This window comes from Scomber scombrus, chromosome 1, assembly GCF_963691925.1.
Source record: "Scomber scombrus chromosome 1, fScoSco1.1, whole genome shotgun sequence".
Lineage (NCBI taxonomy): Eukaryota > Metazoa > Chordata > Actinopteri > Scombriformes > Scombridae > Scomber > Scomber scombrus.
Genome location: NC_084970.1, coordinates 18,004,923 through 18,032,916, shown reverse-complemented (window position 1 = coordinate 18,032,916; position 27,994 = coordinate 18,004,923). Strand labels below are relative to the sequence as shown.

At 44.6% G+C, this 27,994-nt stretch overlaps 1 protein-coding gene across 1 annotated transcript; it reads right to left on the bottom strand.

Moving 5' to 3' along the window:
• Positions 1-8: 8 nt before the first annotated feature.
• gse1b (Gse1 coiled-coil protein b) lies at positions 9-27,994 on the bottom strand. The gene is given in 17 exon segments (XM_062421921.1): positions 9-2,723; positions 3,323-3,426; positions 3,735-4,073; positions 4,633-5,007; positions 5,208-5,321; positions 6,675-6,939; positions 7,051-7,163; positions 7,316-7,953; positions 9,369-9,696; positions 9,814-10,178; positions 10,310-10,477; positions 11,952-12,143; positions 12,403-12,569; positions 17,585-17,755; positions 17,757-17,794; positions 25,505-25,702; positions 27,917-27,994. Coding segments are annotated over 17 exon segments (3,750 nt in total). The 5' UTR covers positions 27,951-27,994; the 3' UTR covers positions 9-2,582.

Here is a 27,994-nt window from a genome sequence, read left to right as displayed (position 1 = left end):
GTCTGAAATCACAGCCATATATTCATAAATACCTAATTACTACATTCAACAAAGAATATATTACATTACAATGAATTCAAACAAGTACATTTTAAAAACAGGATTTTCACAGCATCTAGACATCCTCCACTGAGTAAATGGGGCTATTGCATGGGCGTGCATGGGTTGGAGACAGGGAGGCTGCATAAGGGGCTCACTGTACTGCACCTTCCTCCCCAGCTCATTGGCGGCTTCGCTCAGCGTGCATGCTCCCTTATAAACCAACTCCTGGCTCCCCTTAACTCTGTAAAAACGAGTATGCTCAGTATCCCTCTGATCCTCTTAACCGGCTTGGGCCTCAATTATGAAAAAAGGTTGAATCAATTTTTTTTCTAGATGCCATGTTTGGATAAAGGATTTCTGTGTCAGCTCTCCTTAACTTGAACGCATTTGAGAGGGGTGAGACACGTTGACTTGATAAAAGGTTGTACTGCTTGTTGCATATAGCAACAAGTCCCTGATCACTGATGTTACGTGTAGATGCTCATGTGGGCAACTGCAACTTATTCGCATGCTCCCAAATTCTTGAGGCACTTGTAATTGATATACTGTATGTGGGGGGTAGTTGTGCTTCAGTCTTGTCTATTTTTGTAACTTCTTGCTAATTTTAAAATGTATTTATGTATTTGTTTACTTCAAAATACTGATGTTCCTCACTCTTTTTCAGAACAACCATCATAAGTTGTGCAGCTTGGGTCAAACCCCTTCAATTCAATCATCTATACACCTTGTAGATTTTCTTTGGGGGTATTCCAGTTGCACCCACAACCATATTGCTGAGGAGACATGAGTTACAGGGCAGAAAATCAAAATAACATGAGGATGAGGGGACAGACAGAGGTTGTAAACAGGTATGAGGCCTGATTTTATATGAACTATGAAATGCCCATTTTGAATGATCTTTTTGTGTGATTTCCAGCCATTGGCAACTTGTCCAAAAAAACAGAACGGCAGGAAGGAGATATGTGTGGTCAAAGGTGTTCAGCAGTGGAAGATGGCCATTCTGGTTCAAAAATTTTGGCTAATTAATTGCAACTTAATTTAAAATTAAGAATCCAAAATGCTACTGTTTGTTTCTCAGTTTGGCACTATGTCCTCTCACGGCTGCTGATAAGGGTTTGATCTTGTAAGGCGTAACTTTATGCAAACCGTTGCATTGTTTGAGTCTGATGCTGTATAATGTCATAGAAAGTAAAGTGAAGGTCCAATGGTAGGATAAAGCATTAAGAACCAGTTACATCAGCTGGTTGCTTTGAAAGACTCTTCATGTCTATACAAAATACTCAAGTAAGTCGAGTGACCAACGTTTAAAAAAGAAAATTGTCACTGTGGATCTCAACTGGTGTCTGTATGAGAGAGTTTCACGAGCTAACTAGTCACAGCCAGCAACAGTGAAACATTTTGAGAGGAGCTGAACAGAGGAGTTGTTCAAACAGGCAGACACATGTTGCTGTGAAGGAAGGCGGATGAGAGTGCAGGAGCCATGTCTAACAGGACCTCTAAGTAAGCTTTGCTGATCTCAGAGGCTGGAGGAGGTGGCTGTGGCTGGGTCTCAGCTGCGCAGTGCCAGGAAAGAGTAAGACAAGGAGTGTGTCCTGTTTTCTCTCACTCTGTTAAATGTCTCAAAGTGAGCTGTTCTGGCCAGCAGCAGTACAAACACTAAAAGCAAGGCTTTCTTTTCCAACCCAAAAGCATAAACATATAAAAATGGCAGGCTTTTTCTTTTAAAAGAACAATGATTAAAGTAATTAAAAACATACAAAATTCTTTTAAGTCTTCATATTATGTACAATACAAGGCTGAAGCACCTTTTAAAATTCTTATTCTCAAATTTTCTATTTTGAAATAAAACATTTCCTTAATTCTTTCCAAAAGTGTGCATTTTGTAAGTTCTTCTCTAATTTGAACAGTTCTTTGTTGTAACACAGTACCACCAGGTAGTTCTTCAGCTTTTATTCTTAAGTGCATTTCCAGTTCAAAAGCTCTTGTGGCCACTGTAATAAAATCAGTCCCGACTGGCCAGAAGCATTCGTTTGGAGATTTGGAGCGTTCAAGTCTCTTGACGACACCCCTCCTGGGGTAGCTGCTCCCTCATTGGCAGGATTGTCTGTGTGGCTGTGGCGGTGAGGGATGCAGAGACTGAACAATAGAGCAGCAGGGACTGGAGAATGTGTGCAAAGCAGGTGCGCGTGTGTGTATTTGTGTGTATGTGTTGATCTTCAGGTGCTCCTGCCCCGTACTCTTGCTGATCTCGTGGTTGGCTACATTGGCACACATTAGTGGCTTGTGGCGCAGTCCCTGGCTGGCCACAATCCAAAGACTGCCTGTCCTTCACTGTATGGTCCTGTCTGCTGTGCATTCATCTATCATCCATATATGCATTCATTCAATTCATTCATTCATCCATTCATTCATCTTATCTAGCCAGCCATATTCTCCTCCATGGGGCCATGTGGACCAGGCCGTGAAAAATAAACTCTGGGTGTCAGTCTGAAAGGAGAGGTGGCTGGAGGCCTGGGGGACATCAGGTGGGCATGTTGGGGTCACCTGGGAGGGTAGCCCTTGTAATGGCCACCCCTTGACCAGTGTGTTTGCGGCAGTGTCAAACACTTCCTGAAGTGCTCCAGCTCTGCTTGCAGCTTCTCCCTTTCCACTGCTAGCTTCTGTCTCTGTGACATCAGCTCCTACATAGCCAGGGTAGCAGAGAGGGAAGACAGGAAATACTCAGTTAACATAAAAAATACTCTGATGACAGTGAGAAAGTGACTTCAGGTACTAGAGATAAAGTCAAGGGTTGCAACAAATAAAGGGGAAACCACAATCCTAGAAGGATAAAGAATACTGTGACCCTTTTGACAGCTGTCATATTCTGAAATGTACGAGATATTTCATCATTTTTCAGGCTCAATGATGTTCAGACCTGAACTTTGGAAGCTAAGGATGGAAGTTTAGTTTTTCTGGTGTCAATGAAACCATTATTGAATTTAAATAGTAGTTTATATGAAACTACTATTCAGTGTGTGTGTGTGTGTGTGTGTGTGTGTGTGTGTGTGTGTGTGTGTGTGTGTGTGTGTGTGTGTGTGTGTGTGTGTGTGTGTCTCGTCGGGGGTAAACAGTTTGGGTATGGCTTTAAGATTATGCAAAGCGTGTTAGGGGACACATGAAATCACATCTTCTGCAGCCACCCAATAATTATTCCCTACTTTAAGAGAAACAAAGAAATCATGTTGAGGATCAGAGTTCATAAAGTGAGTCAAAGTAACACCAGTGGTGTGTGTCTTACCCCCATGGTATGAGACAGCTGCTCAGCAGTCAGACTGAGGTTGTAGTTTTGAGCTTCTAGTCTTCGACACTGACTCTGCAATACTTGTCGTTCCAAACTTTGCTCTAGAGGACACAGAATATGAGAGAATGATGAGAAAAAGACAGCTGAGTTGCGAGTTAGAAAAAAAATTGCAAGACTGATGTCAGTAAACTCTGACTCCTATGCAAAGTTAAGTTGCTTTAAGATGAAAACATTTTATCTCAAAAACAAACATTTTCCAGGAATGAAGAAAATAATAGCACTATTTAATGAAACATGAAAGATGTTTACAGAGGTAGCAGTTATGAAACCTTCATATAATATGGAGCACAGTTAGGAGATTTTCTAGCAGCAGCTGTATAATCACTGCATGTTCAATGTGGCTTCTTACCTTCAACATATTCCTGATAAGCTTCAAATATAGATTCAATCCCCTGCCACTTGGAAGTTGGGGCCTCCTCTTCCTCCTCATCCTCTTCTTCCTCCTCATCCTCTGGACCAGACAGGTCCTCCCTCGTCCCTGAGGCCTCCCGGTGAAGGGGTACGGAGAAGTGCTGCCCATTGGGCTGAGGGTGAGTTTGTGTGAGTGGATGGGCAAATGAATGTGTATTAGAGTGGGACTGTGAATGTGGCTGAGGTGGCCGGCCAGGCGCGCTCTGAAGCTCTGGAATGTTGTAGTGAACGGAGGACTCCTGAAGGTGAGAGGATTCAGACATCCCTGTGGCTCCGCCTTCAGGACAAAGATGAGAGAAAAGAAAGGATTGTCATATTTAATTCAATTTTATTCATTTTATTAGTGGAGAATGGATTGACTGATAATCTAGGGTTGCCATTAATAATTATTTTCACAATTATTGATTGTTATATATATATATATATATATATATATATATATATATATATATATATATATATATATATATATATATTATATATTAATTATATATTAATCATGAGAAAATAGTGACAATGTTCATCATGATTTCCTTAAGCCCAAGATAGTTTAGTTCAACCAACAATTCAGAATCCAAAAGTATTCAATTTCCTATCATGGAATCCCTAGAAAACCAGCAAATCTTCACATTTGAGAGGCTGGACGCAGTGACTTTTTTGGCTACAAATGGACTTTTTGACAGGTTTTGGACTTTTGGTTGGGAAAAGCAAATGATTCGACAACTTCATCTTGGGCTCTGAGAAATTGTGATGCACAGTTGTCACAGATTTTTAGATTTTCTTACATTATTTATCTTCACAAAGATATATCTATGATCGTGGCTTGTGCTGCTTACCTTTGTGTTTCTGCAGAGCCTTCTGAGTGGACTGAAGCACAGATTCATGGAACTGCTGAGCGAATTCCTCCGGGGTGAAGCTGTCCCAGGGTTTGGGGCGTCCATTGACGCTGTGAAGGCCCTCTTTAGCCTGCAGGGGGAGCGGGGGCCGCAAGCTGTTCAGCAGGCTAGAGCTCCTCTTAGAGATCGGTCCCTCACTGGGCCCCCGGGCCTTGTCTGGGTAGACAGCTGGAGAAGGGGGTTCCTTTGGTCTTAATGTGTCCCCGAGGGTTTTTGGATGGCCATTCGGGGACACTGGGCAATGTGAAGAGGGGCTATGTGGTCTGACGCTGTGGTGGTCTTCTGATTCAGAGGGAGGCTGGGCGAATGCAGAATCTGCAATCATTTGGACATGTGTTAGTTGTGATGAGGTGAAGATCAACATAACTACAGATGGAATGCCGTAATTAGAAAGTGTTGTTACTTTAGATGCATATCTCAGCCAGATACATTAAACAAATGAATATAACCACTCTAATGTGATACTTTAAAAATTAGGACTTGTGTATGTTTGTGTTCATTAGCATATGTCTCACCAGAGATCTGCGCTGGAGGGCTCTTACATAGCGGATGAGGGGCATGTCTGATGGTATCCAAGGTTACGCTCTTTTCTTTAATGGCCTGAAGCAGCTCCACCACCCTTTCATTATCTAAGAGACAGAAATAAAAACCAACCTGTAAATCTTTGTAGCATTAGCCTTGTCTGTGTGTAACTGATTCACAATTTAATAACCACTTATTTTTCGTGTGTGTGTGTGTGCTTGTGTCTAAGGCGGTTAACTGCAGCCTGACAGTGTGGGAGGCAGTGCGCTGCCATCTGTAGACAGCAAACAGTAAATCAAGAGGATTAGACTAGGATCATTGTAAGCCTACTGCTGCCACTCCCAATTCTTCGTCTGTGTATGTGTATGTCTTTCTATCAGTTACAGAACCAATTTCAGTGGAAAATCAGCATTGTGAAGATATTTCTGTCCCCACAACTTCAAAGGGCAATTTGAGGGTTAAGGCTTGGTTTTAATGTTATGGTTAGAATTGAGTTCAATGAAGGGTAAGGCCTACGTTTAGGCATTTAGTTGTGATGGTTAAGGGTAGGGTAAGGGGCTAGAGAATGCATTATGTAAATGCCTGTCCTCACAAGGAGATAAAGACAAGTGGCTACAAACAGAACCTTGCCAAGAATCCACCTTTCAAACTAGGGTAATATAAACCACTGCATTATGCATACATTATTAAATATATGTTGCATATAATATAGGGGTTTGAGGCTGGCATGATCATTGTTTCATCACTTTATGATTTCCTTCAGGGCAAGAGTCAACATGTAAATGAGAGCGCAGCGCAGAGCTCAGGTGAAGTGAAGCATCAGCAAGCTGCGGAGCCAACTGAGAATGACTACTTCTGTCTGAGAGCTAAATGGGCATGTGATCAGTCTACTTAACTCTGCTGGGATGAGATGTAAAAGGGAAGAGACATGATAAGAGTCACTGATGGGTATGTTTGCATGGCATGGAAAGGTTACTGGGCCAGTGCTGTGATGCTGTGGTTTCTGACTAGCTTGCTGAAAGACAATGATGTATGTTCTGCTATGCTTTGAAATAATGTACAAATATTCATCACTGTCAATAAAAACTATGTTATTCATGTAAATCTGGTATTTTACAGTCAAAAGCAATGAAGTTGGCTTCCTGGGCGCACCAATCATTTAAACAATAAGGGAGCCATTGTTTATTTAATTAAGAATAGCTTACAGGCATTGTTATGCATAGTTAAGTCTCCTACCAATTAATCTACTTCTCAAAACATAATTAAACAAAATGGCTGGTAAGCAGCACTAAAGAGCCACATTTAGATTGACAGTTTTTATGGTGGTTTCCAACATGACTATGTAAATTAGGAGAGCGAGAACAACTACCTGCTCTGTAAACTGGACTTATTTAGTGCATTTATATAATTGTATTGCATTACATTGCATGGCATAAGTGCATTTTATATTTTTCTCTTACCTCTCCTCTGCTGAATAGTGACATGGGACAGTCTGAACATGGTGAGGAACCGCTTCTTGTCCTCCAGCTCTGGCGCTCGGTCCATCTCCTCAGGAGTGAAGCGCGTACTGAGTTGAGGAGGAGGGGGAGTGCGTTTTGATTGCAGGGCAGGTGGCGAGGGACTGCGCTCCCTGAGCATCCTTCTCCTCTTCCTTCTCTTCTGCTGCACCAGATCATCCCGCCGGCCCACTGTGGTCAGGCCAACCATTCCCAGGAAGTCCAATTTCTGTTCAGAGAGGTAAGGGAAATTATCTCACTGCAATGTTTTGTCATGAGTGCCTGTTTGAGCTTCCACTGTAGAAAGCACAGAAAGCGTATGTGTTGGCCGGTGTTTTACCTCTGTGGAGTCATCCAGTTTGAGTGGGGGCTGCTCTGCCACTCGCCTGAGGTGAGCTCTCACCTCCTCCTCATCACTTTCATCATATGAGTCATCCAGCTCATAGTAGTAACCTGCAGCAAACACAGAGGTCACTACTGACACCCCACAAAACAATCCATTAAGATAACTGTTACATAAAACAATATAGTCAATGGGTTTTTTTTCTCCAAGCATAAGAGTGAACATCACTGGGTGTAGTGTAACACTATGACTATGTGAGTACCTTTATCTCTGGCCTCCCTTCTCCTCTTTTCTTCCAGGTCCAGCTTACTGACAGGCCTTCGGTGCTGCTGAAGGAACTCATCATAGATCAACATTGTCTCTGGAGCCATCCCCAGTGTGGCTACCTGCCCCATCCCTGTCCCAGTCACCATCCCTAGTGCTTGTCCTTGTCTACTGTGCCCCTGGTGTCCCTGGAGGCTCTTCAATCCAGCACTGCTTTTCCCAGCCCCCTCCAGTTCATACTGGCTGGACAGGGACAGTGATGCCCTCTGCTGGCTGAAGAAGGACTGGGTGGATTTCTCCAGATCAGCGAGGAATGTGTTTGGCTCTGGCAGGCCCTGAGGACCTTTCAGTGGGGGATACTTCTCCATCACTCCCCCCTCTCTTCTCCTGGCCCCATCCTCATATTTGGAGAGCCCCGGGGGCAGCCGACTGAGCTCATAGTGTCCCATCCCTGAGGGTTCGTGGTTACGTCTGGACTCTGAGGCTGTTTCTATAAGAGATGCAGGGTTCCACAGGGTGGTGGGAGGTGGAGGGTGGTGTTCACGTTGTGGCTGAGGAGGTTTGGGGGAGATGAGGGGTGGAGGGGCACCTAAGTGAGGGTGGAGGTCCCGGCTTCCTGGTTCATGATGATTTGTTCTGTAGAGATACAATTTAACAGGGGTCATGCTTATCCGTTAGACAATGCCTATATTTCTTCTAAAATTGAAAAATTATGTTTCCCAATCACAAGTGCAATGCAGAAACACACCACAGTGTTTATATGACCTGCCTCTCTCCCTTCATCCCTGTCAGTATGTCTGTGGGTTTGTGTGTCTGTGCAAAGCAGTGTTATCAAGCCCAGACAGAGTAGCCCAGAGCAGAGTGAGGATGTGGCCAAGGCACACAATGTCCTCCAAATATACAGGGCTGTTTTTGATCTGTTAGGCCCTTGTAGTATGGCATGCACGCACATACACACATGCACAGAGGGAAAGAGCACGTTCAGAGAGGGGTGCACTGAGGGATAGGCCAGGAGAAAAATTCTCCTAACTGGCAGGCGGGCAGAGAAGAAAGGGACTGACATACGGAGGGTAAGGAGGCCAGTGGATAATTAGAAAAGGAATAAAATATATGATGTAGGAGGGGAGAAGTATATACATGTACATCAAGAACAAAGGTGAAAAGAGAGACTTGAAGAAGGAAAGTGGTATGGTGATGGGGAAGAAATGGCAACAGTGAGGAAGAAAGAGACAGATGGCTGATGGACACTGTCTAGAACATCTTTCCAAATCAAACCTGGCAGGAGAGCACACTGCATGACCAGTCAAATTATCTATGCCTCCTGTTTGTGTTTGTGGCTGTCTGTTCTGTGTGTAAGTGAGTAAATGTGTGCATTATCTGCAATCTGCAGCCTGTGAGCTGTGATTCTGCGATTATACCGTAGGGTTACTGATAGCGGACATGTGTGTATCTCTCCTGTCCTACCAGTTCAGCATTATCCAAAACCTCACTCCTGAATCACATACAACAGCACAAACACAGGCACAGTAACAAGGGAGGGTAAGTAGGGGGCTTATGCTGTGCAAGGTTGAGAGGATTAGCCGAGAATTAGCCTTTGTGTATCTTAGCCGTTCCACTCGCTGCCTGTTTGAAACCCCTGCACAATGCTCATAAAACAGCAGTCACCAGGCCCCTGCTTTACACTCTACATCAACACCTAAACATAGCTTGTCTGCCTGCATGTCGGGCCTGGAAGGTTGCATGGACAGAAATAGAGTAGTTGTGTTGCTTCTGACAGGATTTATCTTTTTTCCAGTCCTGCCTTAAAACAAACTTCTAAAGCCGGCCAGCTTCTGAGGCCTCAAAACACAGGAACAACTGTCCCAATCAGGCTAGCAGAGACAGACGGCCAAAAACCCCAAAAATAGTGTTTGCATTGGTGAACATGTGAGAGCATGCATGCATTTTGATGTCACAGATATAGCCAAACTGCCTCTATCAGATAACTTGGACAAAACCACTTTGCAACTGCCAAGTCAAGGCACATGTTGGCTTTGAAAGTTCCACCTCACCTGTGTGAGTCTGTCCTGTGATCTGGTGTGTCAGCTGTCCGTCCCAAATCCAGGTGCTGCTCCAGAACCTGCTGGCGGAATTCAGACACCTGGTACTGACGGTCCTCTTTCTCCTGACGCAGCTTGCGTTGCCGCGCCAACCACCTCTCTTCCTCATTGTTCCTCTGAGTGATCATTGCGGACGAGAGCCCCCCCACAGCACCGGGCCCCATGTAGAGGCTGTGGCCTGAGATTAGACCAGGGACAGGATGATGTGGTTGTACCACTGAGGGGTGGAGTCCTGGCGGGACTGGTTTGGGAGCTGGAAGGGCGGGCTCTTTGGTTTTATCTGTGAAGGGAAAGAGATCAGTGTCAAAATGTTGACATAAAGTGTTTACAGGAGCAGGTGTTGACAAGCGGTACAACTGTAGCTCATGGATGCTACAGGGGAAGCAGAGACACATACCAGCCCGATTAGGGGTCAGTCTCTCAGGCTTGGTTCGGTCCTCCTGCCCCCTCATGGCATGGAGCTCAGCCAGATAGTGGCTCTCCATGGCCTTGGACGCCTGCAGCTCTTTCTCCCTCAGAGCTCTCTCCTTCTGCCTCTCCAGTTCCTTCTCTCTTTCTCTCTCCTTCTCCCGTTCTCTCTCACGCTCCCTTTCTCGCTCACGCTCTCTCTCCCTCTCCAGCTCTTTCTCTCGCTCTCTTTCCCTCTCTCGTTCTCTCTCCCGTTCTTTCTCTCTTTCCGCCTCACGCTCCCTCTCCTTTTCGCGCTCACGTTCTCGTTCCCGCTCCCTCTCTCGCTGCCGCAGCTCATCCTCCAGCTGAAGCCTAGAAAGCATAGTGGATAGGGAAACAGAATTAGCAAAAAGATGGCTGTGACATTAAAAAAAGATAGTTCACTGCTGATACATATGCATGTACTTGAGTGTGTACGTATGCATAAATGAAGGGGACTTTACCTCTCAGACTGCAGTGCTGACAGTGAAGGGTGTGTGAAGTCTCCTGGGTAGCGGACCCCTGGTAGGTGCATGTGAACAGCAGAGGGATGCATGGGGGGTAAAGCTCCCCCTGCTGGTAGCGAATAGAAAGGTGACCTCAAAGCAGAGAGGCAGAACGGGTCATCCATCCTGGTAGATAGGGATTGCAATCAAAAAACAGAGAAAGAGAGGGAGTCAGTCTCCCTGTGTGACAGTGCAGTGTTCACTTTCATTAACCTGTGTGCCTTCGTATCACAAAGAAGCGACATCACAGTGTCTTCCACCTTTCAAGAAAGCAGCAGTGGAGGTCAGCTAACCTCAATCACTACACAGCAGCCAGGCAAGAGACTGTGCTGTGTGCTGATGCTGTGTGTTTTTTGTGCATGTGTGTGACATCCACAGCTCATCCCCTCATTAAATCCATTACAGTGCAGTGTGTGATGGGTGCTGCAGTCATCTGATCTTGCTGGGCTGACAGACCAGGGGCAACACGCACACACATATACAAGCATACATAATGTACATTTGAAATTCATTATTTTTTAACAAATAATCTTTAAAAAATGTGTTTTGCTGTTATTTTCACCCTCAATGATTACTGTGCTGTTGTAATGAACAACCAACCCTTAAATACCTCAAACAAACCAAACTTTCCATATAAATGTATTTATGTTGATGAACACAAAGCCCAGAGATTAGTTTACATTTCTCATGAGGCAAATATAAACAGTAGCAATATATACAGAGTTGGGTGAAAAATCCAGCCATGGCACTTTTTTAAACTTAATTTTTTTATTAGTATAATTTAGCTTGGTCAAGAAAATTGATTTTTGCTACTGACTGGCTTGTTTTTATGCAGTAAATACAGTTTTGTTTGTCTCATTCTGCAAAGATTATTACCCTACGACCCTAAGAAATTTGGTAAACTGTCAAATCTTTGTGTAGTCATTGTTTAATGAGGAACTGCACTGCAGTTTCACAAGCAACAAAGCACTGAAGGCTGTAATTTACCTTTCTACAGCTTTTGGCAACAAACAGTGATGTAAATCTACTTTTTTATCAGTCTCTTAAAAGCTTTTGACACAGCTGACAAAGACATTTCCAAACAGCAATCTGTCAGATGATAAAGTGTATTAAGCTTTTAGATATCAACATAAGATGTGCATCCAATATGATAAACTCTGCCCTTTTGTGATGCAGAGAGGTACTGAGTACTCAATGCTACAATGTCATTGTTTTAGCTGATCCTCTGTGACCTTCTACTTGTCCTGGCTGATACTATGAGTTTGGTTATTGTCTCTGTTATCTGTATTCTGTGTTTGTGCCTTTTGTTTACCTGAAACCAGATTTTTCACTTTGTGCTACCATCTGTCTCAGTCACATCTCTCTTCAGTTCTAACACTAAATGAAATCGACCCCCCATTTAAATGAATATACAAATAAAGCATCAACAAAATATTTTACCTCTGGGAACACAAATTCATGGTCAGCTACACAATAATGCCTTTACTGCTGAGTCTTAGCATTACAAATACTTACTTCAGTCATATGCACTGGTTTGCACAATTTACTCTCAGAAGAAATAGAAGCCAAGTCAACAAAACAAATTTAAGGAGAGGCTTACCTGTATGGCGTGAAGGAGGGATGGGGCAGGTAGCTGGGGTGGTAGTAAGCAGCTGCAGTGGCATGGTCCAGGCTCAAGGGCAAAGAGGGCATGCGGAGGGCATCCTCTGTTGTGGCATAGGGCCGAAAACCGCGGAGGTACTCTTCTGGTACATGACCAGGCGGTACTGCATTAGGCAACTGTCTAGGCAGACTGGCCACAAAAGAGGAAAGCCATGGTTAATTTGACAAGTTCATTGCTGTCCATTGTTTTTCACCAAGAAATAAGTTCTAATAGTTTCTCTGTTCCAACACCAACAAGACAAATATTATACATTTGTTTGGACTGCTCATTACAGTGAGTTTCATATACCTATGAATTACTGACCATGAAAATGATTTGTCCATGAAACCCAAAATTGAAAACATTTTTATCCTGAACAGGGGAACTGGCAGACCAGTATGTGACTCACTTAAGTGGCTGGAAGCGTGAATCCTGCATGACAGCACCGGGAGTGAGACCAAAGGCATAGGGGTTTCCCAGGAGGTGGGCAGGGACTGAGGGGCCCCCCTTTTCCTGGGGGAGGGTCCCCTCTGCACCCAGACGTTCCCTGCTGGCCCCACGAGGCCCTGAGTCAGCCTGGAGAGAGACACAGAGAGAGGGAGTCTTTGTCATTGTTTGTGAGGACCTGTGACCGTCATGCTTGTCACTGCTCATGGAGCCCATCCTGTGAAGGGGGAGATGAGAGAAAGAATAGGCCTGTTTATGGCGCAGCAGCCTCCCTCACTCTCTCTTCCTACCTCAGGCACTTTTATCTACTTTCTCACACATATCACCTCCCTGTAAAAATAGACAGATAAACATTTCTCTGAGGGGAATATACAGTAAAATGGAAGAAGCAGGCAGAGATTTTTTTTTAAAACAGGCTTGCTGCTTTTCTTTAACTGTAAACAAGAGATGTCATCCTTATGATCGATGGGGATGTGGTAATGGTTGATGTACAACTAAGGCACTTCTAGAGAGATGATGACTTTGATCTTGGCAAATCGTGTGTGTGCCTGTGTGTGTGCGCACATAGCTTCCACACTGTAACATCTACAGGGAAGACAACAAAGTCCAAAAAGCAACATCTCTCTGCCTCTGTTTCTCTCTGTCTTTCTTCCTTTTTCTCTTTCACCTCCCTCTCTCCCTTTGGCAGTCCGCCTGGTCTCACTTATCCAATCCCACAACAAACACACACACACATACACACACACACACGCACACGCACGCACACACACGCACACACACACGCACACACACGCACGCACACGCACACACACACACACACACACACGCACGCACGCACACACACACACACGCACACAAACACCGTTTCAAAGCTACAAAGACATCCTGCTGTGGGAGTGGGAGAGCATTTTTCAGAAGCTTTGGTTTTCCTCTGCCTACAAATGCTATCGCCGTACTGAGAAACTTACACCCTTGTAAGTTGTACAAGGAAATTGTTTATGCAGTGATAGTTGAGATGGAATTTCACAGGAATGGCTGAACAACCATCTCATCTCCCACAAAATGAGACTTGAAGTTGAAGTTCGCAGGGGCACAACAAAGGATGGAAAAAGGAAAGGAAACAAAGATAGAGATGAAGACATTAAGATGAGGAGGGAGAGGAAAAGGCAGTTCTTGCCCCATTAAATTAACCTCTGGATTCCCTGGGATTAGACAGAGACCTTACAGCAGTTCTTCTCTCTCGCTCCTGCCACTTATAAAACAAATCCCATTTAGTGAGCCATTACCTCCACGTCCTGTTCTGCAGCCACTGACCCAGGCTGACACTGATGCGTTAACATCCAATCTTAAATGCCTCTAATGTTAAGACTCCCCACAACCCTCTTTGTTTCCATCCCAATCAGTAGCCAACTAGAAAAGAAGCACGTACGTCAAAAGAAGTCAGCATCATATAGTGGCTTGGGAACCGCAAGATGCCAGGCTCTCCGATTGTCTCCTTGTTTTTTTTCACCAATAAAATCTACTTTTTCTTCCTCTGACTTTTAGTAAAAGCCATGGTTATATTTGTGGCAGGCAAGCAGACACACATTCATTCAAATGTCTTTTTTTAACCCATGGGGACTTGCAGATAAAGTCATGCACAGATGTATTGTGACTATTTCTCCACTTGTGCATCATAAAGATGTACTGTTGCAGGTACAGATTACTGGTGAGCAATTCCTTGCCAGTGATAAGCATGTAAAAACAAGAAGAGCTGCTTTCTGTCACACTTGTCTGTCAGTTAATCAATTGCTATAATCACACTGATGACAGCTTCGTCAAATACATGATCAGTGTTTAACAAACCTGCCATCCTTCACTTACATCACTCATGCTACAGGTCCATGTATTTATTTATGCATGTTTGTTGTGTTGTGTGAGGAGCAGGTAGCACCCTGATGCCACTTGATGCCATGCCCAAGAAGCACCTTTGTTCCATCTCTCTGCATCAGAGAGAGACTATATGAAGACAATTAATGCTATGTTTTGTCCAATGTAAAATCAATGTTTTCATGTCATCAAAACATCACAAAAATCACACAAGGTCTTCTATAATTTTGGAGCACTAACTATCTGGTATTTATCTGGTGACCAGTGGTTGGTACAAATCAAATATGGTTTGACCCTGTGTTCAGTATTCTGCGTCACAGGCTTTATTTGACAGGGGCACGGTTTCATAATCATGGCTATGACTCAATAACTGTCAATTAGTGCAATTCCCAGACACAGATTACCACTAAAATTGAATCTGTTCCTTTCCAACAAATTTCACTGAAATCCCATCATAAGTGGATGCAACAAAGATGCCTGTAAAACAACACAGCATGGTGCTGCTGCTACAATCCTGTAATCGTCTGGCTACTGCTTCCTGCTTTTACAGTTATTGCTATCACTGGAAGTCCCACTTAAATGTGAGATGATCAAAACAAAGAAATAAGAATGTGTACATATGGCTGTCATGCACATCTTTTGAGCCTGAACTTAGTGCTTGTTCATGTATGTCTGTGCCTGCATGTGTGGATTCACGCCTGTTGAAAAACATGCAAAAGTGCAGATGTTACAGTTCAGAACCCTGAAAAAGCACACACACTACAAAGAAAAAACTTCCATCCCCATTAGAGAGGCAACTCAGGCACCTACACTTGCAACCAGACATCCCATTTTGACCTTTCACCCTGCCAAAAAAATATGGCCTTCCATTCTCAAACACACACTATTCAACAGAAGCCTGCCATTTACACACTACAGAGCACAAATACAAGCACTCAGACTCAAAGAAACATCCATTAACAGCCATCTTCCTCTGTTAGCCAGGCCCCTGTAACCCCCAGTGAGGGTGGGAGACCCTGCGCATTGTAGAGCGCTCGTTTACACCTCTCAGATGGAGCCATGAATCCAAATTGCCAATTAAAAAGCAATTACAGCGTACAGCGGGAGCAGACTCCTGCAGTCATTAAAGCAAAATGCCAACACACCAAGCCCTCCCTCCTTCACTGCCTTGCCTATCACCCCCCTCTGAAAGACAGACTCCTATCTCAGCCAGAGAGACACTAATCAACCCTTCTATCACACAGAAAGCAGGACACACACATATGTACATATAGCAACAGACAAGCTTTTCTTGGATAGATTTACAGGGAATCCGGAGAACAGACTGCTGCCTCTACATTTATCTATTTGTATCTCTCTGAATTTATCCTTCCTCTATGTGACTTTTGTCTTTACATTTCTATTTGTACCTGTTAATGTCTCATTGTCATTGTTCACTATACTTTATTTTAACACTGTGCCATTCCAATTTTATGAAAAACACTGGCTGGTCATGACATGACACAGACATTTTAACCATGAGTAAATATGATAAAAGGCAAAGAATAAAGGATAAAAGGCAAAAGGGCAAAGTAGAACTGCCAGGGGATTGATCCTTCTTCCAAAATGCATCCTTCCTTATTAAAGATTAGCAGCCCCAGACATTAATATTTTTTTAAGAGGGACATTTTGATGCTTTGTATGTATGTGTGTGTCTTTTACAGCCCTGTGGTTCTTTGTAAACACACTTATATGTGCTCGCTGAAGCAGCACAGCTGAAATAGGGGAGATGCTATGATGCCAGCTTTCATGACACATCCCCGCTGCTGTCCCTCACCAACCCCCTACTGCCCTCCTCCCCCTCATTCCAACCTCTCATCCACATCACCTCCCTTAACCTCCTCATTCTTTGGCTTGGTGGCCCTGAGCTGCTAGAGGCACCACAAACCCAGTGACATGACCTTTTCAATTCTAGCTTGACCTCTTACGCACATAAAACCACCATGTGCACAGCACACACGGACATGCAAAAATACACATAGGATTTTGTTACACTATATGGCTATGTGGAAAGGAGTGGAAGTTGCTTCTGACCATTTATTTCATCCTCTTTTAGAAACTTGCTATGCTGAAGGAATGGCAGAAATGGTGACATTATTGGGGAATAGCTCCTCTGATTTTCGAGCACCATCCTCCTCAGCCTTCCATCTCTGGCTGACCCTTGAACTCTGTAAGGGTTGCTTCATAAAAAGCTATAGCTACACAGGGTGAGGGTCAGGGTGGGGGGGTGGAGGGGGGTCTGTCCAGGGGATAGGACAATGGCCTGAGTGAATGCTCCCACACATTGCTGGCTGCCTGACCTCCTCCCTCACCCTTATCCCCCCCCATCAACATCCCCCCTTTTTCTCTGTCTCCGGGGAACCGTCAAAGTGTCTTGGAGAGTTTCTGCATGTTGCAGAGTGTTGTTCATAACTGTGCGCTTGGCCTCGACCATTAGCCCTGAGCTGAGATAAGAAGGCTTAAAGCAAGGCCATAATCCATAATCCACTCCTTATCAAAGCAAGCAGCTCTCTCTCTCTCTCTCTCTCTCTCTCTCTCTCTCTCTCTCTCTCTCTCTCTCTCTCTCTCTCTCTCTCTCTCTCTCTCTCTCTCTCTCTCTCTCTCTCTCTCTCTCTCTCTCTCTCTCTCTCTCTCTCTCTCTCTCTCTCTCTCTCTCTCTCTCCACTACGTAACAGAGAGTAGGTGTTGGGGTGATGAAGCGGAGGATGCACTTGACTGCTTAAAGTGAAGAGGGTGAGGCTGGAGGTGGGGGTTGTGGGGGTTAGGAGGGCTAAAGGCTGGGAGGGGCTGGTCCAAGGGCAAGAGGGCCAAGTGGGAAAGGGGCTGGAGGGGCACAGATGTTAGCTGCCGTTGAGGCTGTCACCTCGATGTCCCAGTGGCAGCTGCCATTGTTTAACGCATGAAGCCATGAGGGGGGAGGACAGGGTGGTGGGGGGAGGATTTGGGCAGACACTCATGGACCCGCCAGCTATGTCACATGTACATATGTCAAATACGTACTGCCATACTATGGGTTACAGGTCAGCTACAAAATCCAATAATCCCTCGAGAGCCTGTCTGTGTGCATGTTTGTGCAAGCAGACAGGAACAATTACTGAACAGCAAAAGAGAGAAAAATATAACCAAGACAATCAAAGACTTCAGGAAAAGCAACCAAAAGGGAAAAAAAGGAAAGAAACAGAAAGGTGAAGAGCAAGCTCAAGGTCAATGTGAGGGGTGTTTGAATGTAGTTTCACCTGGCGTCCGTCGTTCCTCCAAAGGCCGTTGCTAGTCTTGGTTGGAGCAATGGTGACTACAGGTGGAGTGTTTGGCACGCTGTGACCTGCTGAGGGAACCAAGACAGGCCCTGGACCAAGGGGTCCTCTCTTGGGTGTACTGACTGGAGAGCTGTGGTTGGTGGCTGGGGAGGGACACTGGGGATGATTCACTGCTGATGGAGGACGCAGCTGCAGAAAGACAGATACAAATGAAAAAAGTAGAGTGAAAAAAGAAAATAAGAACAAGAATGCTGATACCCTCTGCTTTGGTCTACTAATAGCATAGGCAAATGTAACAATAGTATGATCCTCTAGCTGCTTCACTTGGAGTAAAAAGGGATTGCAGCACTACAATAGCAACAAATAACACACATACAGGGCCAGATGGATGGCCCTAGGCCCCTATTATAAAATGACTGCGATCAGGATGAGCAACCCTGTGAGAATCACACAGCCTTGACATGCAGAACACACACACACACACACACCGCTTGAGAATGAAACAGCCACACTGAATGTATATACAGTCAGTGGCGCTTACAACCACACACAGATCTCCCCCTTCACCACTCACACACACACACACAGCAGGTGGTGAAATGCTGGCCCAATGAGCTTCTCTGTTGCGCTGTAGCTATGCCATATTAACAAAGCCCTCCAGGGAAACCCTGTAGTGCAGGGTCATGGTCTGGTCACATGCCTCGCTTTCCTCACTTCTAGCTTTCTCTCTTTCTAGTTCCAAAATCTCATATGATATAATTACATTTTCATTTTTCCAACCATACAGGTTTACTTCTGTTTCTCTCAAAAGTGTCCACTGCCTTTTCCCTTCTGTTCTGTTTTCCCTTTTTCATCATTCTTTTCCTTTACTCTCTACTGTGTTTTAACCTATGTATTGTCTCTGCATCTCTTCTCATTCACTCTCTTCTTCTCCAAGCCTCCACCTCTTCTCCTCTTGACAGCACAGTGTGCTGTATGTCTCCTCTACTCAGAGTGAGCACAGCATTACACAGTCAAACTGGGTCATAACCCTCTCAATGGGACACACACTTCAGTGCTGCAGCAAGGACAGCAGTAGATATGGTGTGCCTGTGTGCCTGTGTGTGTGTGTGTGTGTGTGTGTGTGTGTGTGTGTGTGTGTGTGTGTGTGTGTGTGTGTGTGTGTGTGTGTGTGTGTGCATCTACATGCTTACATGCAGTCACGTAATGTTTTTTAAAGCAGTTAAAACCTCAGGCCAGTTTCAGGTCTACTTCCTCTCCAATTAACACCATCAGAAATAAACCCCACAGATCTCTACCCTACCGCCATTTCTTCCCTGCTTCGGGTTTCCGTGGCAACATGACCTAACAGATAACGTCAGCTTATGGTAGGTGCGGTCAGGATATTATAAACACCTCACTCTGACTAATACCACTTAATAATCGAAAAAAATCAATAATAGCAGCAAGGTGACGGTCTAGAGAAAATTAGGTGAAATCTGAAGATGGTGAGGTGAATTCTGAAGATAGAAAATGATGGGAGATGGGGAGTGACTTGGGAAAAAAAGCAGCAAGTGAGGTGCGAGGTGAGGTGAGAGATGGAGTTGAGAGGAAAGCAGAAAGATAAGGGGTACAGATGGGTGAGTGGGTGGCGGGGACGGGGTATATTGGGGGGTATGGAGGGGGGAGTATATCTTGTCTGCACAATGGCAATTAGTGGCCTAATCCTATCCCCTCACCTCAGAGAGCCATTACTCTCCCCTGCAAGACTAGGCCAATCAATAGCAGCCCACTCAGCCAGGGGAATGGAGCTACACTTAATACAGCTCTAGTGTCACAGCCTATTCACACACACACACACACACACACACACATACACACATACACACATACACACACACACACAGACACAGACACACACACACACACACACACAAGACTAAAGGAACAAATAAGGCTCGGTGTGTGTGTGTGGGAGGGGTGATCACAGTGATTCTGAACTGCTAAGCAACAGACCTCTACTCCATCTATTTCTCTCACCCCCCCTCTCTTCCCACCTCCTCCTCTTCCTTCTCCTCCGCCTCCTTTTGCATGTATAGGCAGAGCGGACTGGAGAAGAGGCAGGGCAGACTAAATAATTAAGAGAGCAGGAAGAGAAGCAGGTGAGGGGAAGAAGGAAATAAAAGATATGAGAGCCTTCATTCTCTTCTTGCAGCTTGCAGAAATTGTGCACACTTCTCGGTGTACTTCCTCTACACATATACATACGTACGCTAACAGCTATTATTCCTCTATCGTTCCCTCCTTCTCCTCCTCTCTAATAACAACCCACATAGCCACCACCCACCCACCCACCACCTCTTCGCACACCCCAATTCCTTTTTCTTCTGTTTTTTAAACATGGTGCCTGCCAACCAGACATAGATCTATCAGACTCACCACATTTACAATATTCACAGCCAGTAAGGGCTTGGGGAGATGTCAGAGAGAGTGGTTAAATGTTAAATGAGTGCTTACATATTCTTGTTTGAACTACAGAAAGTCAGAGAAAGAGAAGTGTGCCCATAAGCCTCTTTCCTTCATCAAGGCTCCGTCTCTCCCCGAAGATTTTCTCTTGTCCATTTTCAATCCCCTTGCTCTAATTTCCACACCAATTCCCCTTTTCCCCCCTCCCTCACAGCATAGTGCAATCTGATCGGAGAAAAATCATATATAAGGCATGTGATTGGCACCAAACAGGTGTCATTTCTTCCATATGCTCCTCCCCTTTCATCTATACAGAGTGAAGATGGCCACACATGCAGGCCCTTCGGGAGTTGGAGAAGGCAAAGGAGGAGGAGGAGTGAAGCAGAAGCCTTCATCCCCTGAGTCTAAAATGGGCTCATCAGCTCTCAACCTGCACTTCATTAGCTGTACTGATTGTCACTTGCTCAGTGTGTAGGGGTGTGTGTGGTGTGTTGATGGGGTCGTGGTGGGGGGGCAGGGAAAGAAAGAGGAACAGAAAAGGGGGAGAGATAGCGGGAAAGAGCAAGGAAAAGGGAGAGAGAAAGAGAGAGCGCTGTCTCACTCCCAAGCTGTGTGTGATTAATGTGAAGCTCCTTTCTCTATCGCCTCCTCTATTACCAGTCCCACTCTCCAAGGCTGCCTCCACACTTGACCGCTCAAGCTGAGCCACACATGCGCACACATATACAAAAAGATACAACCGACAGCTCAACAAACAAACAAACCGAGCTGTGGTCAGAGGCTGTGGCTGAGTGTCCCCGCGTAGACAGCTTTTATTTCAGCCACTGACCCAATCAAAAAGCAAAAAAAAAAGATCACCACAGCTCTTCAGCAGGTTCTTGTACTCAAATGGGGGAGTCCAGCAGCTATAGCAGTGAATCCCACTGGATCAGTAAGCATTGATAGGAAGACAGCACTACCCAAAATGTTTTAGTGTTGCCAAATGGCCCCTACCAAGCTTCTGCCATCACCACCTCCACTAACGCCGCCTCTGCCAAACAGCAGAGCATAGCCAGCTAGAGCCCTGCCAGGCAGAAGGTGCTCTCCTCCACCCCGCCAACACACCCACCCCACCCACCCCACCCACCCCACACTACATGTCCTCCTCCACCCTCCTCCCTCCCAGCATGCATTACAACAACATCAGCACTTAATTAAACAGTCCATTTCACACCTGGTGTGCATAGCAGTGCCCAGCCAACCCTGCATCCATATGCCACCACACCAGCATGCACTAGCACAAGCCTCAACACGTGCACTCTCACACACACACATTTACAGACACACAATAACTACTGATGCACGCAAACACTGCACACACCTGCTACTACAGTCTTGGCCACGCACTGACAACACAACACAAAGCCTGTAATCTGCATCACTGAGTGGGGGGAAGGGAGAAGCACAGAGTGTGTGTTGCTGTGCCAGCGAGGGAAAGGCAGACGGTACAAGATGGCGGATGGAAATAAAAGGAGCAATCCTCTGTGCCTTCTCCTGACTGTACAAACTGTAGATTATGCTTAAATGCTGCTTTGCTACTGAAGAGAGTCATGAGAGGTGTAATGTTGCTGTGTATGGAGAGAGAGGGGGGGGGGGAGCAAATGAGCTTGTTTGTGAGTGTTTCAGGGACAGTCACAGCCTGAAGGGTTTTGCCTTGAAGAACCACACACACACACACACACACACACACACACACACACACACACACACACACACACACACACACACACACACACACACACACACACACACACACACACACACACACACACACACACACACACACACACACACACACACACACACACACACACACACACACACACACACACAGAGCAACGAGGCTGTGTGAGCTCCAGGCAGGCTCCAGATGGAGAGGTCAGAGACACATTGCCCTGCTGTCCCAGCATGCTCTGGGCTCCCAGAAACAAGGGGAGCCTCCGGCCACACACATACACACACAAACACTTAGTCGTACAGATACACACAATCTGACCAAACACCTCAGGTTTCCACAAATCTACTAATTACTTCCGATTCCTCTTTTTTCCAGCCAATTCATTCCATCTATCTTGTACACCTTCATTCTCTCTGCAGGCAGTGTACTACAGTTGGTATGAACCCAGTCATGAAATTCTGGTGGTGTGTATGTGTGTGAGAAGAAACAACTGAGAGGATTAAACCCAGATCTGCCTAATTAATCAGATATCAGCAGGCATTCCTTTTTGAGCCAGTGCGTTATCTGTGTTTGTGTGTGTTGTGTGTTTGCACGCGCATGTCAGTGCTGTCGTGTGTGTTCATGCAAGTGTTCATGGGATAAGAGTGTGTCCTTTACGCTGTTTTGATACTCATTATCCATCACCTCCCCTCTTCAGCACAACACTCCGTACACACAGCTATTCATTATACCCGCCACAGACAAGTGACGACATATGTGTCTGTGTATGTATGCATATGGGTTTGTGGGTGTGTGTATAAACAGCGGCCATGCTCAGGGTCTTAAATCATTTCAGCAGCCGGTGGTAGTGATACTAGTCCTCAAACCTAACTAATTCCTCCAGGCCTGGGGACACTGAGTCATGGCACCTCATATATACTGCACTACTCACCTAAAAGCAGAAAAAAGCCACAGGGTGAGAGAGAGAGGTTGAGTCAAAGTAGCTAATGAAAGGACAGCAGGCTGCAGCATGCTTAAGAAATCACGAGGCTTACACAGTTACAAAGACAACTGTTTGCATGTGCGGGGGTGTCTGGGTGTGTGTGTGTTGCCTATAAATACAGGCTCTACAGACAGAGAGGTGGCTGGAGCTCCAGGGGCTACATGCCTCTCTGCCCACCCCGGAGCCAGTGCTCCTAAACACAGGCAGAGTCGCCCCTTATGCCTGACGACTGACTCACCCACACATCACTGCCTACACCAGCCAGGCAGCACAGTCAGCAGACATTAAAAATAACAAAGGGACTTTTTTGTGCTTTTAATAAAAATGTGGTGGAGCTTTATCAGACATGATCTGGTGTCTGTTTGTATGACAAAGACAGACAGGAGCCCTCTGTCTTGCTATATTGCAAATTAGAAATAGAAGAGCATATACTCATTCTCAACTTGTAACACAATCCAAAAAAAAAGCTGAATTATTTAAAATACATGACTGAGAGAAGCCAACTGACAAAAAGGAGGACCAGCAAGAGTGATAAGAAGAAAAAACTCCTGTGTAAAAAGGAGAGTCCAGGACAAAATGAGAAGACAGGACTGGACTCTGGAATTGGATTTTTCTTTTGGATAGAGACAGAACAAGAAAGTAACAGAGAGAGTGAAGTGAGATGAAGGGGAGGAGGATTGAGAGGAGGTGAGGAGAGGTTATGGCTGAGCTCTCTCTCTCTCTCTGGGTAATAAATCATTTGCTGGGTTCTGGGTCCCGCGCTGAACTGAGCTGGGGAGCAAGGTGTCCAGGGACAGCCAGGAAGGAGGGGACCATCTGATTTAAGAGCCAGAGCAAGGGTGGACAGCTGGGGTAGCTGGGCCTCTTTTCTCTATGGAGCCACGGCATAGAGCCACACATGCAAATGCGCGCACACACACACACACACACACACACACACACACACACACACACACACACACACACACACACACACACACACACACACACACACACACACACACACACACACACACACACACACACACACACACACTTAAACCCTCCATAAACTCCACAATGAGAATCTTCCTATTGAGAATATTCTTTGTATGCCTGGTAAGAAACACTTTGCACATGGGTTTTCTAAATACTTGGTACATGTGCATTAGTGGCTAGTTTTGCATTTACCAAACATAGAGGAAGAAACCAGAAAGCCACACAACCGTACTTGAGCACCTTGACAAAGATATTTACATCGATCTTTATAGAAGCGTATTGCATAATGACAGTTCCAAATTTCTGACATGAGGCTGTACAAGTTCATACAAGTATGGGTTATTAACCACCTGATGCTTATTTTTTTATATACATGCAACCACAGACTCGAGCTGTGAGATATGGGGTGTTAAGTTGCATGTTTCATGTGTGGAATGTATGAAGCAGATTTAGCAAGGCAACATACACACATGACAAGCACACCCAAGCATACGTGCGTTCACACAGAGCACATTAAGTGGGTCAGCTGGAGTGGCTCCTCTTCTTCCCAGCATCTCCAGGCACACCAACTAATTCAGTCCTGTGTGAATATCACTCCATTGCTATGAGCAGTACTGCATTCAGCTGCACATACTAACCATGGAACATACATGAATGCACACACATCTATGACATACAAAAAGACCAACTACACAAAACTACCTGAGGAGGTTAAGAACATCTAATCCCATAGGTTTACAGGTTGGAGTCAGTGGGGCTGCATGTTTAAAAATACATTTAGCTATCATGATGGTTTCCTATACAACAGGCCTCTAAGATTATGCTTTGATTCTTTATATATTTTCATTATTTTTTTACTCTCTGGAATTCTCCACCACATGAACTAAGGTCTGCTACAACAGTATATTCTTTTAGAAGTGGACTAAAAACATCTTCCTTTGTAATCATTTAGTTAGGGTTAAAATATGTGGTTAACAATATGTGGTTAACAGCTAAAACTATTTTTGAAAAAAAGTATTTTTGAATCAGCACCATTATTATTATCATACCTTTTAATAATAATAATTATATCTTCTTATTGTATTCCCTTTTTTGTGATACTTGTTTTTATCTTTTATTTCTATAAATGTATTACCTTCTTATCCTAAATGGTCTCATCTTATATGTTTTTGTCATGTATGATTCCATTTGCTTGTTTTTTGTACTTTTTTAAAATTTTGAAGCACATAATGTCTATGCCAGTTGTATGAAAAGTGCTTTATAAATTAACTTGACTTGATATTATAACAATATTTTGTAAGTTTGTTAATTCACTTTTAACTTGTTAATACATTTTAATACTTGTTGAAACAAATCTGATAATTTGATTCTATCACCAAATGAGCATGTAGTGTGAGTACCAGTGTCACAACTAGAGTATGTTTGTCCGTAATATCACACTAGACAAATAGTGCAAACAGAAATATTGCTTCCATTTACTCCATTAATTATAAAAACCAAACACTGCAACCCTGTAGACTGAAAACTTGACAAGTATGTCTTTACATCTTGTAATGCATGTTGCACTGTAGAGACCTCAACCAGGCTTGCCAAAGGTTAAATTCCATTGGCAAAAGTTGGCATCCTTTTCTATGTGGTGTTCAGTGCAAAATTGAGTTTCCCATTCTAAATGTCATTTAGACCAGATATTAGACCAGAGCTGAAACAAAAAAAAAAAAAAGATGCATACTGTCAGATCTTTGTTAGCATCTCCACAATGCAGACAGTGGGGCTTTACCTCGAGGTTCTTCAGCCTGTTTTGCCAGTTTACGGAGGGCTGCAGCAAATCCGGAGTGAGCTGACTGGTTAGCCGGGCTTCCATTGGCTATGATGGAGCCGTTTAGAGGCGATGGGGTGAGGGGGCTGACCGTCGCCGTGGTACGGGTCGCCGTGGAGATCATTCCTAACGATGGTGACTTTGGCTCATGGTTCATGCCTACAAAAGGACAGAAGGGAAGAGAATGGGAGTATTTTAATACCCAACACTGCATTCAGATGAAAGAATTTTGCAGTAGACAAAAAGTTTTATGGACAGTTAGGTCATGACTAGTCCTCAAGTCATAGGTCAGTCCCCATAGAGAAGAGAGTCATAATTTAAATGCACTTAAAGTCACCATAAATACCCTTGTACAAATTCATATACACTTGCAAGCAAAAACCACTTCCAACAAATATATGTAAATGGAGTAAAATGCATGGCTGAGACAAAGTGCAGATTGTAGTGCTGGGTATCCATTTATGACAGCTGAGGTGGATGGGGATTGGTGATTTGAGGGGCAGAGGGGCTTTGGTTGTACGGCTTAGGGTCAGAGGTGAGAGGTTATGAGGACAGGTCACCCTTCCCTTTCTCAAAGAGCTCCAGTCTGGCTGTATTTCTGCCAGAGGTCAGTGGTCACCTCCACTAAGCATGCTCCGATTGTTCCAGGGTGACATTACTTCTTATTGGCAGTATATTATATTTTATCGTGTACACTACGACTTAATATTTTGAAAACAACTTCCCATTCCCTTGAATGAGAAAGTGGTTCCAAACGTTTGACTAGTACTGTATGTTATTACCATTTACAGATTGAGTGCCCTTCCTGTTAAAATGGAAAAAAAATCAGCAACTCACTTAAACAACTATTGCTTATGAAAAGGTGCCCAATTCATTTTGTGATTCATCCAATTAATGCTGTCTGGGGGAACTACAAAGATTCCTCTCAAATCAGGAAGGAAGAAGAATATAACAACTAAAATCAACCACTAAAACCATCACCAAAAGTTGCTCCATTGTAAAGAAAAAGTCTTCATCCAACAGCAGAAGTGTAAAAGGGTGATTTCTAGCCTCAGAAGAACTCTGTTGGTTGGCCGAGGCGAGAGGGTGAAGAGGGTTCCTTTCCTTCCTGTGTGTGCATGTATGTGTGTGTGTGTGTGTGTGTGTGTGTGTGTGTGTGTGTGTGTGTGTGTGTGTGTTGAAAAGTGACACTGCGTTGGCAGCCCCTCAGTCAGTGGAATCCCTAAATGCCAGAAAGGCGTGATAGCCCTATGTGCTCCAGAATAACACACACACACACACACACACACACACACACACACACACACACACACACACACACACACACACACACACACACACACACACACACACACACACACACACACACACACACACACACACACACACACACACACACACACACACAGGGTTGCTCAAAGGACAGTGTAAGTTCATTAGTGTTATTTGTATGTGTTATTACTAATGAGTTAACCTTCACAAACTTTACTCCTTAAAGTGACATACAAAGTCAACTTCCACATAACACAAAAACTTCACAAGTACATAGACATACTCTCTGAAATGAACCCTGCTTGCTAACAGTATATCAATAGCACAATTAGATAAATGGGAGTTATATCTGGGTTTACCCCAGAGGCTGAGAGGGCTAAAAAAAGATCATGTTCCCTCCTGAGAAGAGAGCAGAGGCACAGCACCCTGTGTGTGTGTGTGTGTGCATGTGTGTGTGTGTGTGTGTGTGTGTGTGTGTGTGTGTGTGTGTGTGTGTGTTGTGTGTGTGTGTGTGTGTGTGTGTGTGTGTGTGTGTGTGTGTGTTCGAGGGGACGCACACAGCACTAAGTCAGACATGAGAGGGTGAATAACATTCCCAACACCTCTTGGGTTGTCCTGCCTGTAACCTCCCAGTTACCCAGTGCACTCTGAATGAACTCAGCACACAATTAATAATGGAATCAACAATGACTACTGTCTGAACAACACACACTGCACCATTGAGAGACTGAAAAACAATCAAAACACACACACACACACACACACACATACACACACACTGCCCAGTCGACTAACATTACTTTGTTAAAGTACTGTTCGTCCCTCCCTTTTTAGGGAAAGTCGCAAAAAGTCAGAGAAGGGAGTAACGTAAATAAACAAGCTATGAAAACTTTTTGCACTAACGAACATACTATAGAGACAGAACACCCTATTTAAAGACTCTGAAGCTTGTAGAGAAACCACACAGACAAAACCATGCAGTGAAAGAAGAGACAGACAAGCACAAAGCTTGACAAATGCACACAGAGTCACACATCCGGAGGTCTGGCAGTGGTTCATGACCCCCCCTCATAGATAAAAAGCGTGGTCATAGCTCCTTACTGCACAAAGGAGTGGAGCCGCCTGGATCCCCCATGGCTGCATCTTCACGTTGAGCCCAGCCCAGCACACACCAGCAGC